At 35.8% G+C, this 21,136-nt stretch overlaps 1 protein-coding gene across 8 annotated transcripts in view; it reads left to right on the top strand.

The window, feature by feature from the left end:
* PCDH7 (protocadherin 7) overlaps positions 1 to 21,136 on the top strand; it is a 454,149-nt gene that overhangs the window by 279,817 nt on the left and 153,196 nt on the right. The window contains exon 4 of one of the 8 annotated variants that reach the window (XM_017875682.1): positions 37 to 63. The exons of the other annotated variants lie outside the window; for them this stretch is intronic. Coding sequence (XP_017731171.1) covers positions 37 to 63 — 27 coding nt within the window. The remainder of the gene's footprint in view (positions 1 to 36; positions 64 to 21,136) is intronic. 8 annotated transcript variants of the gene reach the window in all.

Here is a 21,136-nt window from a genome sequence, read left to right as displayed (position 1 = left end):
TGCCTGAAAGTCTCTATGCTCATTAACCTTTTACAGGTGCCGCACCATTCCAAGGAACTGCAGGTACTAAAATAATGGGCAGTACTTACAAAGTAGAGGCACAGAACCCTTGTGAGCTCTAACCTCTCCTTTTGCCTACCTTTAGGCAATGTTTTGAAAGTCGCTGGTCTAACACTCAATGAGTTAGAGATTCATGACCAAGCTAAGGAAGTGAAACAAAGGAGTAGCTAATGATTGATTAGGGGTTATGTTGTATATTTCCAACATAGCGCTGATTATCTGACACCATTCCCCACCAAAAAAAATGTATAAATTTCAGTGAAAAGAGAGAGGGAGAGACATTGATAAATATCAATGAATCATTACTTTATACATCAAATTGTCAAAAGTTTTGCCTAAAACTATGTCTAGAAAAATGTATTAGAATTTATTCACATGCTACTGACTTTTCAAAGGGTTCGTGGTAATATATGTGGTACCTGGAAATAGAATACAGAAGTTAATCAAATTAGAATGTTGACAAATACAGACTAATAAACTGAAGGACCATATACAGAATTTATTACACTAATAAATATTGAGTTCTATTTGGCAGATTCTCTTTATGATTATAGTATAATTTTTATATAATGTAGTCAAATAAGAGCAAGCATTCAGCATTATTCTACATTTTTTCTTCATAAAATTTAAAAATGTTGTGCTTAAAGAGGAAAAAAAGCATGCAATGATAGCCTCAAGGAAGTTGAGCAATGTGCATACATCTGTCTGTGTACCTATCTATATATGTATGTACACACACTATACAGACACACACTATATATACACAATATATATAGAATATATACACGATAAAAATGTTTTCAGCATGATAGCAACTTGAGTGATAGAAAATTCTCTTCCAGAATGCTACTTACTATGATTTTGCGTTAATACATGTAAATTCCATGTGTGACAGAAAAAGAAAGAATTCTTACCCTTTCTATCCTGTGCTTTTGTTTTCTTTTTCAAAATAGTCACTTTGGTTTACGGATGCGTTCTTTTATATACAGTACAATGTTTAAGAAGAATATAAATCAATCTACCTTGGGTAAACACTTATTAAGTAGCTACAAAATAGGCTTTGGCAAACCACTCCTATATTCCCACAGACTTGCTAGAGTTAGGGAATACTATTGTGATTATGAAAATCATTAATACTATTAAAAATATGGATGTCAATGATATTAGCCTTTACCATTGAAACCATTTTCAAGAGCTAAAAGTGGGCACAACATTGTATGATCCCACTTCTGCTCCATGGCCTCACAATCCAAATTGCCATCTTGCTCAACTTCCCATTTTTAAAATGCAAACTTTTTTTATAAGTTATTTGTGCCTAATGTTAAGAATAATAATCCATCTTTTTTTATAGTAGATATAAAATAATTATCTATAATTCTTTACATATGTAATGAAGGGAAACTGAGGTCAGGTATAGTAAGGAAGAGAGGTATTCCATTTTCTTCACTTTAGAAAAGGGGATTCTATAGATGTAAATGCTCACTGCTTTGTTCATTTCTTCATCTATTTTTCACGCTACACTGGGTTCTTTCCATCTAGATGTTATGTTTTTCAAACAGCCATCTATTTTTAAAACTCGTTCTCTTCCAGTATAATCTGGAAGCACTCAAGACTCAAGTCACCATGGAAATGTTGTGAGCTTTAAAATGATGTCTGCTACATTATGCCATTGGCTGGACCTTACTCCTCACCCCCAAGTCAGAAGGTCCGTTTGTGTTTTGCCAGCTGTCATTTTTACTTAAATGGACAGCTTTCCCACTGGATCCTATGAAAGATAATGTGAACATGACACACAGTTCATCTTCCTCCAAAGTGCACCGTTGTGAGAGGGAGGAAAGAGGACAGAGACTAGACAAGAAGAAAAGAGTTAAGGAGGGATATCCCCAGTAAAATCAGCACTTAGCCCTTAGTTTCATTTAGATAAGCACTCTCGAGACTGAGGAACTGATTTTTTAATATTTTATTTAATCTTAATTTCCATTTAAATAGCCACATTTGGCTAGTAGCTATCATATTGCACAGTGCAGATTTAGATCCTCGGGTTCTCATTAACTTTAAAAGGCCAAGGTTAAATGTTTTTGATTTAGTATTTGAAATTGACACCAAAGAATAAAACTGATCATCGTTCTTGTGGAGAGTCAGTGTTTCTTTTAGTAATTCTAGATTATTTCTCTTGGCTTCCTGTGATTTTAGCCTCCTCCCTCACATAAACTAATTAAAATATTGCTTAAAATTAAGATTTATATAAAAAATATATATGTTTATGTGTTAAATGTATATAAGATAGTATTTACATATATATAAGCACACATATACACACAATTTTTCTTTATTAGAGGAATTTTACTAAATATTTGAAAAGACTTCATGCAGTTATTGGGCATGGAACGGTCCTTAAAACTTCTTTAGTGTGGTGAGTAGAGCCATGTCTTTGAAATCAAACAGATGAATTATCAAGTCCTAGTTCTGTGACTAGGTGAATGACTTTGGGCAAATAACAAGGCCTTCTGAGGCCTCAGTTTCCTTATAGAAAAACAGGGATCGTAATGCTTTGTACATGGTAGAATTGTGTTGAAGATAAATGAACTAGTAATACAAAGCAGGGAGCATTGTGCTTGGCTCACAGGGTTTGTTAAGTAAATATCAGCATGTCAGCCAGTCTTATTTTAAATTTTGCATAATGGTCATATGATGCAACATGTCCTCTAAGGAAACTTTTATTCTTTATGGTGGCTCACAATGGATAATTCCCAATCCGGCTGAATACCAACAGTGCCACTGGGTTTCAGCACTACTCTGTCCACTGGCCACACAAAGATATGAGACGATCTTACAGGATGCCTCAGTATAACAACAACCTTATACTGTTAGGGGGAAATGATACTAATTTCAAGTGTTTGAAGAATTGTCCCAAGGAAGAAGAAAAAAGTGTAATGTAATGATGCTTCCTCTTGAGCTTCTGATGCTTCCTCTTGAGCTTCTGGTTTTTACTTTTGGTATTGTCAAGCCATGTCCCCGTTGCCTTTCAGATGGGGTTAATTTCTTTACTGCAGCCAAGCTTAGGGAATAGACCTTGTAAATCATCTTATAAATCACAAGAGTCAGCCAAAGGAGAAGGAGCTGATGTTACCAGCAAAGATTGAAAAAATAAAAAGGCAAATACTAAAATACATAAAATACATATAACAAGCTCTTCACTCCTTGCTCCCAACTACTGTTGCTAATATCAATGCCCAAAGAGTACTACTTTCCTATTCTTTTTTTTTTTTTTTTTTTTTTTTCTGATGGAATCTTGCTCTGTTGCCAAGGCTGGAGTGCAATGGCATGATTTTGGCTCACTGCAACCCCCGCCTCCTAGGTTCAAGTGATTCTCCTGCCTCAGCCTCCTGAGTAGCTGGGATTACAAGTGCCCGCCACCATGCCTGGCTAATTTTTGTATTTTTAGTAGAGACGGGGTTTCACCAGGTTGGCCAGGCTGATCTGAAACTCCTCACCTCAGGTGATCTGCCGGTATTGGCCTCCCAAAGTGCTGAGCCATTGCGCCCGCCCTGTCCCATTAGTTTTTGACAGACAACCCTCAGAGATCAAACTGCCACTGAGAACTTCTATAGATGCTTCCTTCATCTCACATGTGCTGTGTGTAAAGCTGGGGGAGCCAAGTTATATGCCTACCTATGGCTCTTCCAATGCTAGTTTCTGCATTTCCCATGTATGTGATCCTACATGGGTAGATACTGTGCCTGACAATTTTTTGAAATAATTGAAGAAGTAAGGTGTTCAGATACTTTCAAGTCTGGTCACGATGCTTTACTTTTCCAAGGTGGTGCCATGCTCCATACATCTAATGAAACCATAATCGAGACTGAGTTAAAACATAAACAGAAGGAGCCTTCAAAGTGGCAAGATGCTATGAAAATGATAATGATGATAAATAACATGGTTCATAAAGTGTGATACTTCGTTAATTGTAGGGAAAACCCATTCCTAACCTAAGTATTAGGTAACTGTCAAAAACAAGCATTATCATATCGGGGTATTAGATACCCTGTCATTTTAGGTTTTGATACTACTTTACAAGAGAAAGTCAACTAAAGCCAGTACATGGGGAAAAAAATGTAGAAGTTTTATTTTTATTATTTTTGTAGGAAAAAATACTTTAAGAGATTTGAAGACCATCTTCAATTTAGATTTTTTTCTTTTTTTGGCTGAATAGTGATAATCCTAAATAAAAAGTCATAGAGTTGGAACATTCATTCAACTGTAAATTATATGAAGATTGTAATAAATTTTATTTAAAACGTGCAACGCCCACTAAATGTTTAGAAGAGAGAGTGTGTCTGTGTGGGTATACATTCACAGTTCGTAATATCCCCAAAACGTGTAAGTTTGGAGACCAGAAAGGGAAAAATAAATGCTAAGTTGGCAACTAGTTGAATAGAATATTAACATGGGCAGTGAAAAAGACTGCATTATCAGCTACCATTTTAAAATATCAATACAGTTATTTTATTTAGAAAAATAAGTATAATGGTGTTGTGGGGGGCATCCTACTAACTGCTTAGGTTGGAATAAAAAAGGTTCAGAAATATTATTGATTCTTATAATCTACAACTATGTATTGTCTCTTTGTTAAATGTCTTTCTAAAATTTCATTAAAAATAAATTATGCATTTTGCCTTTATGTAAATTATCTCAAAGTATAAGAAATGGAAAGCTGTAGAATTTAGCCAATCATTGGAAAGGATGCCCTGAAATACCTGTGTTCTCACCCCAATACTCTGGCTATTTCTGTTCAGTATCTCTGAACTGACATGATGACCCATGACAGCTTTGTTGTACCTATGCTTTGATAACAATAAGCAGCCATTCAGAAGTAGATGAAAAAAAGCGAAGTCATTTTATCTTCGTTACGTACCACAAAATTGGAGTCCAAATAGAGTAAGCAGAAACTCAAATTTGAAAAGATAGCTGATAAAAATCAAATTTGTATAGAATTTGAAGATCAGCTTTCTAATATGCCGTTCTGAAGGTGTGGTTGATACGTAAATACTTCAGACTTCTACTTAGTCATTTGAAATTACTTCACATGTTGATACGGTCCTATTAACGTTTAAGTTTCTGTGTTCAGGTTTAGACTATGTATTCAATGTTTTGGCAAAAGTCAAAGCACTTTATGCTTTGAAAATGTATAAAATCACTATCTATTAAAACAGATGCAATATTAAAATTATAGTTTTCTAATATAGGTATATTCAAAACTATCATCCAGTTTGGCTTTTGGGTGATAGATAAAATATCTCTATGTGAAATCGAGGTTGTTTCATGTAGCAGTTGCTTTCCAATCATGACAATTTAGTAGTTGAAATGTGGCTAGTCAAAATTGAGATGTGCGGTATTACAAACATACCAGATTTAGAAGATTTAGTAGAAACAAAAGGAATATTAAATATCTCATTTATAATTTTTTATTGATCACATAGTGACACAATATTTGGACATATTACATTGAACAAAAGACATTATTAGAATTAATATCATTAAAAAATTTTTAAATGTGGCTTAAAGGGCATTTTAAATTATGTTTGTGGTTCTTATGTGGGATTTACATTATATTTCTTCTGTTGATCTACATTGACGTAGACAGTTTATACACATAAGGAAAACTGCAATTTAAAGATGAACCAGGGCCAGGCGCGGTGGCTCACGCCTGTATTCCCAGCACTTTGGAGGCTGAGGTGGGAGGATCATGAGGTCAAGAGATCGAGACCATCCTGGCTAACACAGTGAAAACCTGTCTCTACTAAAAATACAAAAAAAATGGCCGGGTGTGGTGGTGGGCATCTGTAGTCCCAGCTACTCGGGAGGCTGAGGCAGGAGAATGGTGTGAACCCAGGAGGCGGAGCTTGCAGTGAGTCGAGATCGTGCCACTGCACTCCAGCCTGGGCCACGGAGCCAGACTCCGTCTCAAAAAAAAAAAAAAAAAAAAAAAAAAAACGATGAACGAGGAAGGGTGTGTTTATTTCCTATTTCTACTGTACACATTAACACAAACTTAGTGGCTTAAAACAGCACATTTATTATGTTACAATTCTGAAGTTCAGAAGTCCAAAATGTGTCTCACGGGACTAAAATCAAGGTGTCAGTGAGGCTGCATTCCTTTTGGAGACTCTAGTGGAGAATCCCTCTTCTTGCCTTTTTCAGCTTCTGAAGGCTGCCCTCCCACATTCCTTTGCTAGTGGCCCCATTTTTCTGTCTTCAGGGCCATATTGGGCCTTTTACTTCTAACACTGAATCTCTCCAGGGCTCCCTCCTTGCCTCCATCTTCTTGTGCAAGGACCCTTTGATTACATTGAGTCCACCAGGATTATCCAGGATAATCTCTGCATTTGAAAGTCAGATTATCAGCCACTTTGATCCTCCACCCCTTGCCATGTAACCTAATGTATTCAAAGGTTTCTGGGGTCAGGACATGTACATCTTTGGTGACCATTATTGTGCCTCTTCAATGTTTATACATATATTTATATTCACATCCAATTAAATATAAAAAAATCCATGTATCTTCTATCGCTCTGTCTTGTCTTTGCCCTTTCACAAAACTTTAGTGCCTTTCTTTAGACTTTTTTATTTGCTTCCCTTTCGATACTAATTTTCCTTATCGTCTAACACATGCTGACTATCTCACCCAAGAGGTCATAGCCAAAGGTCAACACATGCTGAATGAAGAAAACGAAGTTATCCATTTTAATATGGTCATTCTAACTAGGGCAAACCCCCTCAGAGTTTGGAATTGTTTACAATGTTCCTCAGGTAGACTAATAACTGTCACAGCGGCTATACCACAAAGAAAGGATAGTGAATCCGGTAGGCGAGCACATTTTTCAGCATGGATAGAATCAGTAGGTCTTTCATGAAGAAAAAAGGGATTTGAGACAAAACCAAATAAAGGAAAGAGGAAAATGACTTTTCTTCCCCTTCAAGAGACTTTCTTAGTTTAGCACACCTGCTCAGACCTTTTGAGATGATCTTGGGATGTGCTACTGTTAGTTAAAAAGTGGGTTCCTTCAGAAACTGTAGAAATGTGACAGACATTTGCTAACATCTTTTTACCTTGTCAGACACTGGGAAAATTTAGTTTTATTGTTATTTATTATATTATTTATTTATTTATTTATTCTATTTATTTTTTATTTATATTACTTCACTATTGTTTTTTTGAGGACGCAGTCTCACCTCTGCCTCGCCCAGGACTGGAGTGTAGTGGATGCGATCGTTGGCTTCACTGCAACGCCGCCTTCCGGGGATTCAACGCCATTCTCCTGCCTCAGCATCCCGGAGTATCTGCCGCCTACAAAGCACCCGCCACATGCCGGCTAATTTTTTGTATTTTAGTAGAGGCGAGAGGGGGTCTTCATTGTGTTAGCCAGATGGTCTCCATCTCGCCCTGGTACCCCTGTTGATCGCCCACCTCGGCTCCCAAAGAGTGCTGGGCATTACAAGCTCGTGAGCCTTAGGTTTTATTTTCTTTTTATAAGTATAGTCGATTAGACGATTTTCACCATTGTTTTTATAATACCTGAGAATAACTAGATTTAATTACTAAGACAATATGATGAGAACAGTGCTTAGGAGTCAGAATTTCCCATTGGGTTTTTCTTTTACACAAAAAAGATTCAACATACTTTTTCAAGGTAATAATCCATGGTGTAAAAACACACTTCTTCAATATATTATTACTTGCATTGAATACATGAAATTGTTTTCTTGCTTTCAGTAATAACCAATGATTTAACTAGACTTAGGAAAACTGTCCTATTACTGTATTTATTTGGACAAAGCTAAATTGGATACTTAATTGCCTCAGAGGTAATTACGTAAATCAGTGAACCTAAAACATGGGTGACCTTTACAACACAAAGGCTGAATGTTTTTCCTTCTCCTTTTTTTTTTTTTTTTTTTTTGTTCACGCAATGTACTATTTCTGACAAGCTTTGCATCTGTTTCAGAATACGAGGTGACTTTTTATGGGAAATTTTACCAGCTAAGAGAGATTTAATAAAGTGGTTGAGGAAAACAAAATAATTTGTTTATAATTCTGTAACTTATGACTATTCTTTTTTATTCTATATTCTATAAATGGTCATTTTAGAAAGTATAGAAGAAATATTAATAATAACTTGTGATATAGCAGGAAAGGAAAAGGCTATAAAATTAGTCCATGGTAATTTCAACCTCCAGTTGGATGATATTTTCTTAAAATTTAAAATGCTTTTAGTATTGAAAATGTGTTTTAATGGTTTTAGAATTTACCCTATGACTATATAATTCAGAAAATATAAATGTAGATGGTAGTAAATTTTGAATTTTCATGCAGAAAGTAAAATCCTTAAAACTGAGGATGAGGACAGACCATATTATGAGGTGCTGATCAAGGCAATTTCTGTATATATTTAAAGATGGTGATTTAAATTACACAGAAATAATTGTGTATTGATTTAGACATTTGTGTCTCAGAGACACATGCCTACACAATTTTTTTTCTAAAATCATGCAGATAATGTTGGACTCTTTCTTTAGTACAGTTTGGCATTAGCATAGTGTGTTGGTGGTGATAATATATGCTGAATGATATATTTGTAATCAAGACATTTTTAAAGAACACTTAATAAAGGGAAGTCATCGAGCCAAACAAATTATCTTTTTTTCTCTTTATTTTTATTGGGGAGTGGGAGAAGGAAATAATCATAAGGTACCCAATATCTAAAGTTGTTATTTTTGTATGTGTGTGGAGGCTTCAGCAAATAGAAATAAGCCTCTAAAGGAACCAATTGATAATTGATTTAAATATAACGAACAATTCAATTGAGCTATTACTAAGCAAAAGAGGGAATCGAAGTAAGAAGTTACCAACCCTGCCAGGGGAAGCTTGGGCATATTTCACAAAGAATATGACTTTTGAAATAGACTTTTAGTTTTATAAAACTTATATTACAAGAATTCTATTGCCCATGTGCTCATTTATTAAATAAGAGAGAAGAGTTGGCCAGACTAAGATTAAGGTGAAAGTTTGTGCAAGAGAAACAGCCAGAACCAACAGGAGATAATGGTAGATGAAAACCATAATGTTAAGGTGATCACTTGATCTCTGGACAGTGGGATGCCATTGAAGAGATTCATGAGTTATTTGATAACTTTCTCAGATTTCTGTTTGTACTTATTAAAATGGTGCAGGATAAGTTGAGGAATGGAGGGAGGAAGGGTAGTGACTAAAATACCCAGTTGGTGTTTTTGGAGTTTTTGTCTAAGATATAGATGAGACTATAATGCAATACCTGTGGGCAAAAAGTGGTAGGATCTCCTGGAATGGTGCGTCTCAAAATCTGGTTCTCAGATCAGAAGCATTGACATCACCTGGCCAAAAATGCCAATGATCTGGGGCCTATCCCAGAACAATTGAATCAGATACTTTGAGGTGTGGTCCAGCAACCATGTTTTAATAAGTTCTCAGGTGAATCTGAGGCATACTAATATTTGAAGACAACTGTCTTAGAAATGTATTTTCAGAGCAGAATCCTCAGAATTAAAAAATTGATGGGATTTTGGGATAAGAAAAATGGAATAATCAGGAACAGCTAGAATTTCTATTGTAGAAAGTGAAGAGGGATGTCATTAAATGAGATAAGATATATGAAAGAAAAGTTAGGTTAGACCAAGAGGATGCTTTTGAAAATATGCAATTGGAAAATAAGCCGTCATTGGAAACAAAATAATAAGTCTAGAACTAAATGACAGGAATTGGTCTTGATTAAACCAGTTGTTGGTCTTCATTGCACTGGAGAGCCTGTTATTAATGTGTTTGTAGCTGTCTTTACAGTGAAGGTACCTGGATAGAGGGTGGGACACCATTAGAATATGTGATGCAGCAGAAAGAGCCTTGGACTTGGGGATCAGAGGACATGAACTCTGGCTGTGACCTATAACATCTATAACCCTACCTGGCTACGAATAATATGAATTGTGTTACCTTTGGAAAGTCACTTCTTGGGATCTAGTTAACTACTTAGAGACCCAGGTGTTTTGTTAGTCTTTAGTTTTTTGTTTCCCCTCCTCATCAGGACAATGGAAATGTTGCCTGTGAACATAATTTTTGTGAGAAAATAATAAGTGTGTGAAAACATAGCATAGTCAATAAGAAACATTTAATAGATAGTAGGTTCATCCTTCTTGGCTATTTCTTGATTGCACAAAATTTCCTTTGATTTATCCAAAAATTTGGTGGAGAAGAGGATGAAGGAGAGAGAAAATATTTCTCAGGACATTCACTAAAATGCAGAGGAAATAAAGACCAAATTGTTGCCTGAAAATTAATTTGAATAGAGCATCCTTAATATAGCCTCATATCATTTCCTGGAGAAGATTATTCAGCAATATATCTAAAAATAGTTACTAAGGGATTGCGGAAAAATGAGCAAGGCTCTATTGTAAAGACATGGGACCAAACGATATATTACATTTTAAATATAAAATAGCAATGCACTGTAATGTTTTTGCTATCAACTACACCAATTAATGCAGATGATGCTAATTAAAAGTAAATTTAGAGAGTGATTAGGTTCTCTCACCATTGTTAGGGAGAATTGATTCTTTTATAGATCTAATGTGTTAAAGTAAGAAGTTAATGATATATTGATATATTTTAAAGCACCTAATTTAGATTATAATTCTGAGGAAAACATTTGTGTTAATACTGAATATTAAATGACAAACGTTTTCTCTTGGAAAAGGAATGGCACCATTTGTATAACCCTAGAGCAACGCACATGTTGATGTTTCAAATAAATTATTGTGTATGGCTGTTTAATCTCAATTTTAGTTTTATAAAACTTATAATACAAGAATTCTGTTGCACATGTGCTCATTTGTGTGGGATTATACAGCTGTGTGTAGCATAATAGCTATATTGAACAAAATTATGTACTGTAGAACTTGCTGCAAAAATTTCATGGTCCCCATCTGGAATAGCTTTGCAATTGAGAAGGCTGAAGTGGGCAAAGATTTTACAGGATTATGGAAATCAGTAGTGGGGTTTTGCTGTCAATTTTAATGTTTGGAAAATAAGGTCAGTAGGTGTCCAAGCTAGAAGGATTTTTTTTTTCGTATTCAAAAGAGTTTCTTTTGGAACAAAGTTACTCTTGCTATAGGAAAGTCTGCAATATATACACAGACATCTAGTTTATATCTGAACGTATTGGCCTTCAATTACAAGGTATATCTTAAACACAGCAAATAAGATGAGTTTTGGATAGATTGATATATTTCACCATCATAGGCAGTTTAAAAGATCTGCTATCCTGGAAAATTATTTTCTATGGCTTTAACGTTTAGCTAGCATTATGTAAGAATTAGGAAATTTGTTGTTTATGGGGAAAAGAGGAAAAGGTTAAAATAAGTATGAGGTCAATTAAATGGTAGGACCCATTCATCGCTTTCTTCTATTATCTTCTCTCTTATTTTTTTCCCTCTATTCTTCAATTCTCCCTGCCTCTCTTCTTTCCTTCTCTCCTACAAAACATGTGACACAAAGAAAAGAGAAGAAAATAACAGAAACAGCACAAGTTCCATCTATGTAAAACATAGTAAAACAGAGTTTGAAACCAGAAAATAACACTTTCCTAAATGGTGGTTCTTATAGCTAGTAAAATGGTGACAAAATGGAGGAGCTGTTACTATTGTTTTTAGCGTGAACTATTCTTTGTGTTGTGATGGTATATTTTATATAGTTTAGAGTCTATGTGTACACACAAATACACACTGTTATATAGATGGTGAAGCATCGAAAGTATATTAATTAAATGGGGAAATTAGGAATGTAAGAGGTGGTAGTGTGGGCAAAAGAATGTTGATAATAAAAATGTATGTCTAATATGTATTTAAATCCAATATAAGCTCTTCTTTTCAATGATTATAGTAAGGGCATTTTGGCTACATATACAATCATCTGTAACAAAAACCTGTGGACAAAGAACAGTTCATAAAATAGTCCACAGCTTGACTCATATACCCTAATTTAAAAATAATTAAGTAAAGCCATGTAGTATATTTTAATTCCCAATACATAAAATAATAAGACAGATTTTGTGCATTTTGTAGGTATGAGTGCTGAAAGTTATCTTCAGAATATATTTTAAACTTGATTAAATTAATATTAGTTAATTTTTTCATAATAAAACATTAAACACATGCTTATATATACGTAAATAAGATTAACAAGAGCGCATAAAATCAACATAAAATTACACTCATATATCTGAGGAGTGCTTTCACTGTCAGAGTGCAAATTTTTTTAAAGCATATGTTTGTGTTTCTATATACAGCTACACATCAGTGTGTTTGATGACCATCATACCCACATACACATACATACATTCAAATATGTAAGGAATCATTAACTTGCATTCACTCAAACACAGTTGATACACTCATTTATAAGCGTTGATTTATGTTTTAAAAGAAGCTAAAAGCACACGTACTAACCCAGTCATTAAATCGTGTGGTGAAGAAAGAATGAACAAAACTCTGATTATGTAGAAGCTGTTTGAAACAGTTCCTTTTGATGTTATTTTTATTGTGAGAATATTTACATAAATTAAAGGAAAAGTTCAATACGTTTATATTTGTTGTTGGGAACAAAATTATTTACCCCTACTTCTGTGTTCAACACTGTGATTATTTTCTTAACAGGTATAATATTGAAGTCCTATTAACCAATTGCAAACAAGAACAAAACAACAAAAGCGTTTTTTGGACTATACTATTTAAACTAATTATAAACTCCTAATAATAATGATCAAATATGCTGAACCAATGTGATAGAATATAGCTTCTTTCAATGTTTAAAGCAAGCTGCTTTGCTATTTTAAACAACCATAGATAACAATTGCTCCCCCATCCCTACAAATTCTGTCGACCTGATTTTTTTCACTTAATTGGGAATCCCCAACATGCTTATAAATGCACACACTTGAAAATATTAGCCAAAATGTAGAGTGATCTTTACATTGATCCGAGTAAAATGTAATTCTGGGGGTATATTAGCCTTTCAAAGGAATAAAATGATAAACACTCAGGCACCATGGTTTCACCAGCAGTGCATGTTCACACAGTTTCACATCAGACTCATTGTTCCTATTTGCAGCAATGTGCACAATTTAATAGCGTTTAATAGCCCAGCAGTTTCACTGCACCATTCACAATGCTCCAGTATATTTAATATAGACTAGTTTTTAAAGTAAATTGACATAAATAAGTTTTGTAGAGTTATAGGCTCTACTTAGATTGCTCTTGAAATCAGAGGGAAAGATTTTTTGCAATGATGCTAACAAAATTAGTTTCCGATGCATGACTTGAATAGGAATGGAGATATAATCCCAGAAAACTAGAAAATGCATTACATGAAGAAATAACAAAATTTTGTAAAGTAGAATATTTCTTTAAATAAAACTATGCTTTAGTAATTAATGCAAATTTTACTGTAATTTTGGCATGAAATAATTACTGCTTGAGGTATTCTAAGTTCAACTTAATAGAAAAATCAAAGGGAAGAATGATGCATGCGTCTGTTATATTGATTCTGTCTATTAGTTATAGCCCCAAATATTTTGACATGTGTAATCCTGTAATATCTGAAACTCCATTCCATTTATAATTATAATTTCCCTGCTGAGATCACGGCTTGTGCTGATACCAGCCTGAGCCTATCTCCTTTAGGTCAGAAGACAAGTAATTTATATGTTTTAATTAGCCTAAACCTTAGCTCTGAGTAGATGACTTTATCTTAACACTTTCATAGATAAATGCATCCTTTGAAACGTAATAACTATTTTCACATTATTCATTCATGAGTAGAATTCTGAAAAGGCACGGTTAGTCTAGAAGAAATAAAATCAGACTTATTTAAAATTTATTTAAAAATACTTACCATGCTTATTTGTTTTAAGCCTCTTGATCAACTCTGTAACTTCCCTCCCAGGAGCATACTTTCATTTAAATATGTAAGTTTTTGATTCTTTCTCCTTTGCAGACTTTCCAAATGAAGGATTTTTCTTATCTTGACAATGACTATGTACAAAGTGAATCTTAAGTAGTAGCATCTTACCAAGAAATTTTCTGTCTAGAGAGACAGTGACATCTGAAAGAAGCTTCCACATTGTAAACATTTCACCACAAAAATACTAATTTTTTTTTTCTTCTTTACCAATTGCTACTGCCCTGTACTCCTAATCCTCGATTTTTTCAATCCCTTATTCCTTATCCGAAGTTCTTGGAACCAGAAATGTTTCGGATTTGGGATTTTGTTTTGGATTTTGGAATATTTGCATTGTGATTACCAGTCAGTATCCCTTATGTGAAAACCCAAAATTGGAAATGCTCCAAAGAACATTTTCTTTGACCACTGTGTCCACGCTCAAAAAGGTTCTGATTTCTGGCTGGGCTCGGTGGCTCACACCTGTATTCCCAGCACTTTGGCAGGCTGAGGCATGTGGATCACAAGGTCAGGAGATCGAGACCATCCTGGCTAACACCGTGAAACCACGTCTCTACTAAAAATACAAAAAATTAGCCAAGCATGGTGGCAGGCACCTGTAGTTCCAGCTACTCGGGAGGCTGAGGCAGGAGAACGGCATGAACCCAGGAGGTGGGGAGCAGAGTTCCCAATATTGCACTCCAGCCTGGGCGACAGAGCTAGCGTCCCTATTACTAAGAAAAAAAAAAAAAAAAAAAAAAAAAAAAACAGGTTCCAATTTTAGAGGATTTTGAATTTCAAATTTTCTGATTAGGGACTCAACCTGTACCAGTTTCTTCATTTTAACTAACGCTAAATGAAGTAGATTTTCTTTTCTTTTGTACATACCTGGCACCAGCATTTTAAGTTGTTTAGGAAAAAGAATGTCATTCTCCTCATAATCTTTTGAGGCCCATATGAGTGAATGTGCAAATCCTGCTAAAGTCTCCAAGGAGAAGAGCTTCTTTGGCGTCCTTAGAGGTTTACTTCACAACTATTGTGACCACATGTCCTGTTATCCAGTGGCTAGGGAAAGTCTTTCCCATTGATAAATAATAATAATAATAATAATGTTACATTGGAGAGACACATTTAACTTCAGTTTGCATGTAATAGATAGTTATATCCCACGTGCTGCGTTCTGCTAAGTTTTATGGGCCAGAGGAGAGACACAGAGAGAGAAATTTGAAGCAGAGCCCCGGCCTAAAGAAAAGTCACAGGATGAAGCCATACACACGTGATAGCTCATTTACAATGCAGGGTACAATATGCTTTATTTACTAAGCTAGGAAGTACAGGCAGTACCAAAATAAGGTGTGAGACTGATCAATAAGAATAACATAAGGCTAGGTGTGGTGGTTTACACCTGTAATCCCAGCACTTTGGGAGGCCGAGGCTGGCAGATCACTTAAGGTCAGGAGTTCAAGACCAGCCTGGCCAACATGGTGAAACCCCGTCTCTACTAAAAATAGAAAAATCAGCTGGTCATGGTGGTGCATGCCTGTAGTCGCAGCTACTCGGGAGGCTGAGGCACAAGAATCGTTTGAACCCGGGAGGTGGAGGTTGCAGTGAGCTGGGATCCCGCCACTGCACTCCAGCCTGGGTGACAGAGCGAGACTCCCGCTCAAAAAGAATAGCAACAGTAGTAACATCTGATATTTATTGAACGTTTGCTACCATGCCAGATACTGTTTGAAGTAGTCTTTATTAATAAACTCAATATTTCAGCAATCCTGAAAGGAGGAACAATATTATTTCCTTTTTAAAGATGAGAAAACAGAAGCACAGAGTGATTATTTAATTTTCCCTAGATCACACAGCTAAATTGCTACAACAACAATCAATCAAACCCAGGCAGTCTGACCTCTGAGCACACAGGATGATTTAGTGTAAGTCGCCGTCAAAATGAAATACAAAAAAAGCAAAATAAAACCAAAATCCCTCAAATCTTTATTCGTGAATTTACTATGTGAAATGGTACCTCTGCAAAATTGAGCAAGTGAAATTTCCGAGTTTAACTTCCTTTTCACGAAGTGTAGTTAAGCGTATTTGGCCTCAAGATTGCAGGATTTCTTGAATTTCAAATGGTTTATCTTGTAAAAGTGCTGGACGAAACAAACTGCTCAGCAGATGTTAGTTGTTTTATCTGTTGTTGAGGTTGTAAGGAACTGAGTGCTGCTTGGGCTATTTATAATGGGAAGGTTGGGAAGAAGCTGGAAGCGATACTCCTTTGCATGTATTTGCTGTGGGCCTTTCCCCAGTCACAGAGTTTAACACTGAGGAAGGAAATGCGCATGAGTGGAGGCGCCACAGGGGCAGTGCTAGCTGTCTGCCTGTGAACATACAAGGAATCTTGCTTCACTATTGTGTCATCACCCGTTCTTCAAAAACGGATCAACAGATCAGTTAGAAAGGGAGAAACCAGGTTGTAAATAGGTTTCATGTGTGAAAAAAAGATACAATTGGGAAGTAATGATTTGCCAATATGTTCCCTCTGTTCTGTTAGGTATCAGCATGATACGAGTTCAAAACCATATACGCTTTTTCTCCATGTTTGTTAACATTATTTGTTGAGAATCGGATGAAAGATTTTAACTGTTTTACAGGTAGAAGTGGAAATAGGTTGAGTTTATATGTTTTTGTAAAATATGTGAAACATAGCAACATGAGGCAGTATAGGTCCAGTGTGGTCACTATTAGCCATGTACAACTATTTACATATGAACTAATTAAAATCCATTTAAATTAAAAACTCACTTCTGTTTTATAGCACACTTCTATCATCGCAGAAAGCTCATTTGGATGGTACTGATATAGAGCAGTGGTTAACATGTCAAGTTAGATAACTTCCTGGGTTGCAGCCCGACTTCATTACTTGCTAGCGCTGTGACCTTGGGCAAGTTCATCTCGAGCCTGATTTTTCCATCTGCAAAATGGAGGTGATGACAATATCTGTTTCATATAGCTGGCAGGAGAATAAAATAATATATGTAAAGTACTTAGGTCAATACAAATAAAGGACTAAATAAGTTTTAGCAACGGTTGTTAGGGACTAGTCATATTTTAAGAGCCATTAAATCAGATGTTATTAATTGGTTGTAAAAAGACCAATTGTACGTTTTGGGATTAAAATCAACATGACAGTAGGCCCTTATAATGTTTAATTGTAACACATTTACACTTCCATATATTCAGATATATATTTTTTTCCATTTTCAAAGGAGATTTGAGGCTATTACACATTTTTTAAAACACAAATGCACAGAATTGGAAATGATTAACCTAATTCTAAGCAGATAAGGCAAAAATGAGGGATGAGAATGAGATCACATGGAAGACCATGGTTAAAGGATGCTATTTCAATTGCACACTAACAGATCTTAGCTGAGAGGCCTAGTAGTTATGGCCAAAGAGAGACATATATTTAGGCATAATCTTAATTTTATTTTATTGTTTAATTTAGATGCGATCTAAATGGATGTCGGCCGGGCATGGTGGCTCAAGCCTGTAATCCCAGCACTTTGGGAGGCCGAGATGGGCGGATCACGAGGTCAGGAGATCGAGACCATCCTGGCTAACACGGTGAAACCCCGTCTCTACTAAAAATACAAAAAGAGCCAACAGACACATGAAAAAATGCAACAGCCAACAGACACATGAAAAAATGCTCATCATCACTGCGCTCAGACAAGAAAATGCAAATCAAAAACACAAGAGATACCATCTCAGCATACAGTTATGAATGCATCATTAAAAAATCAGGAAACAACAGTTGTTTGGAGAGGATGTGGAGAAATAGAACACTTCTTACACTGTTGGTGGGATTGTACAAACTCAGTTCTAAACATTTATGAAAAGCAGTATGGCAAATTCTCAAGGATCTAGAACTAGATGTACCCATATGACCCAGCCATCCCACACTACTGGTATATACCCAAAGCATTATAAAACATCTAGCTAACAAAGACACATGCACACGTATGTTTATTGCAGCACTATTCACAACTAGCAAAGACTTGGAATCAACAAATGTCATCTGTGACAGACCTGGATTAAGAAAATGTGGGCAACATATACACATGGACATACTATGCACGCCATAAACAACAGTTGGCATGCCTTTGTAGGGACATGGATGCAGCTGGAAATCCATCATTGCTTCAGCAAACTATCACCAACGAAGAGAAACCAAACACGTAATGTTCTCACTCATAAGGTGGGCGCTCACCTTGGACTCGGGAAGGGGAACATCACACAGCAGGGCCTATCATGGGGAGGCGGGGAGGGGGGAGGGATTGGCATTGGGACGTTATTACATCGATATAAATGATGAATTGATGGGTGCTGGACGAGTTGATGGGTGCAGCACACAACATGGCACAAATATACATATGTAAACAAACTGCAGCGTTATGCCACATGTACCCTAGAACTTAAAGTATAATTAAAAAAAAAAAAATGGATGTAGGAAGTTTCACGGTTGCAGTCATGTATAATGTGAGTTGAACTCATGCTTCATAAGAAACAGGACCTAGGCCAGGTGCGGTGGCTCATGCCTGTAATCCCAGCACTTTTGGAGGCTGAGGGGGGTGGATAACCTGAGGTCGGGAGTTCCAGACCAGCCTGACCAACATGGAAAAACCCCATCTCTACTAAAAATACAAAATTATCCGGGTGTGATGGCTCATGCCTATAATCCCAGCTACTTGGGAGGCTGAGGCAGGAGAATAGCTTGAAGCTGGGAGGCAGAGGTAAAAGTGAGCCGAGATCCTGCCACTGAACTCCGGCCTGGGCAACAAGATAAAAACTTTGTCTCACACATACACAAAAAAAAAGAAGAAAGGAAAAAAAAGAAAAGAAAAGTAAAAGAAACAGGACCTTATAGAATTGGCAGAAAATGATCTATTACATATGGCTATTTTAACAGCCTACTATTGTTATAGTTTAAAAAGCGGGCCCTGCTAACCATCTAGGGAAAAATTACCACGAATAAGTTTAGGGAAGCCTGAAATACTTGCTTGGAAGTGGGGCACTGGTATAACTTGGTGGCTACAATCACTGAAAATGGAGTCTGATGGTTTGGACAAAATGTCTCTCCTACATTACAAGCTGTCTGACTTGGAGAATTATTTAATCTCTCTCTGCCTCAATTTCTCATCTGTAACATGGAGATAACAATTGTAAATACTCACTTGCATTTTTTGAGTAGAATAACTTAGTGCTTTTAAAGTATAGTGCCTGATTCTTAGGGTATGCAATGCATGCTGTAATGAATATTAGACAAGAGTATTGAAGTGACTGTGACTTTGGAGAGTTCTTGTAGTTCTTTTCTTCATCTATTTTCCTCCTGTGAATTTGGTGTCAAAGTACCCTTGCCAATTGTTTGCATTGCAAAGACTGTCTTAGCGTAAAATAATACATTATACAATTTTAGTATAAAATAACTTATGTCCAGTTTTATTTTTGAATTTTTCTGAAAGTGCTATACAGTATTTTCATATGTTTTCACACAGTTTCTAGAAGATATTGTTTTGTGGGGTTTTATTTACTTATTTATTTATTTATTATTTTAAATATGTGGCTGCTCTCTAAGGCAATTGTCTAAATAGTTTTCCAAATTCTGGAAAAGAAGGAGCAAGAATATATGCTAATGGAAATTACTTGGAGAAACCTGAGTAAATCTAGTAATTGTGTGCCATATATGGTAAGAAAATTAGATAGTGCACTTAAAATGATTCAATAATTAAATATGTATTTATTAAATCATTTGTAATAGCTTTAGTATATGACCTCAGGATTCAAAGACAACCATGTTGTGATTACCCTTGAAGCTTCATTGAAAAGTGAATTATAGAATCAGCTTTCTTTTCTTTTACTGCCTGAACATGCTTTACTCTGAAATCTCATTGTAAAATAAACCTGCCTGTTACAAATATTGCACACCACTTAGTCACTGCAGCATGACATGGGATAGGAGTTGCAAAAAGGGAGGGGAGAATGTCATGAAAATTTGACAATAAACAGAAACAGTCAGAAAATTACTTCTGGGAGATGGCAGATGATGAGATATTGAGACAGAAGGCAGACACTCTGCACAGCAGCTGGAGAGGAGAAAAGGTGCATTAGTCAAATGAATTATGAAAAAAAAAAATGAAATCAAGTTCCAGAGAGGTGCCAACATTTTCTTCATGTGATTGGGTATTTTCACTTTCTGAGATCTATTCATTAGTTGCACTTTTGGTCAGTTTATTATTTGGACAAAACAATTTGAATTATAGCTTATGGGGAAAATATACTATTCAAGTGATTAACTTAAGAATGACATGATGGTTCGTAAAAATAGACGTATTTTAACTTGGTTAACTTGAGTAACTTACTTTTAAAAGTCATTCTCACAGATCATATCCAAAATGTTTGTTTTCTCGATTCATGAATTAATCCTCAGGATGCATGTTATTACTTTGTTAAGTTAGATTTTTCTGGGCAATGTGGTGAAAATATAAGTAATACAAAAATTTAAAATGAATATTACTGTTTCTTTTTCTTCCTGTATTTCTCTTGTTAATTTACAGGGTTTCCTCTTTAAAAAAAATAGCAGCTGTAAAATATCCTTTGAAGATCTAATTCAACCTCTTTGTCCTTTTTTTTTTTTTTTTTTTTTTTTTTTTTTTTTTTTTTTTTTTTTTTTTTTTTTTTTTTTTTGAGACGGAGTCTCGCTCTGTCACCCAGGCTGGAGTGCTGTGGCCAGATCTCAGCTCACTGCAAGCTCCGCCTCCCGGGTTCACGCCATTCTCCTGCCTCAGCCTCCCGGGTAGCTATGACTACAGGCGCCGCCACCTCGCCCGGCTAGTTTTCGTAGTTTTAGTAGAGACGGGGTTTCACCGTGTTAGCCAGGATGGTCTCGATTTCCTGACCTCGTGATCCGCCCGTCTCGGCCTCCCAAAGTGCTGGGATTACAGGCTTGAGCCACCGCGCCCGGCCTGTCCTATTTTCTAAAACCAAATGGACAGCATT

The sequence above is a fragment of the Rhinopithecus bieti genome, unplaced genomic scaffold (assembly GCF_001698545.2).
Source record: "Rhinopithecus bieti isolate Rb0 unplaced genomic scaffold, ASM169854v2 scaffold_9712, whole genome shotgun sequence".
NCBI classification, from domain to species: Eukaryota; Metazoa; Chordata; class Mammalia; order Primates; family Cercopithecidae; genus Rhinopithecus; species Rhinopithecus bieti.
The sequence above is the reverse complement of the archived record's forward strand: the minus strand, read 5'-3'. Positions and strand labels throughout refer to the sequence as shown.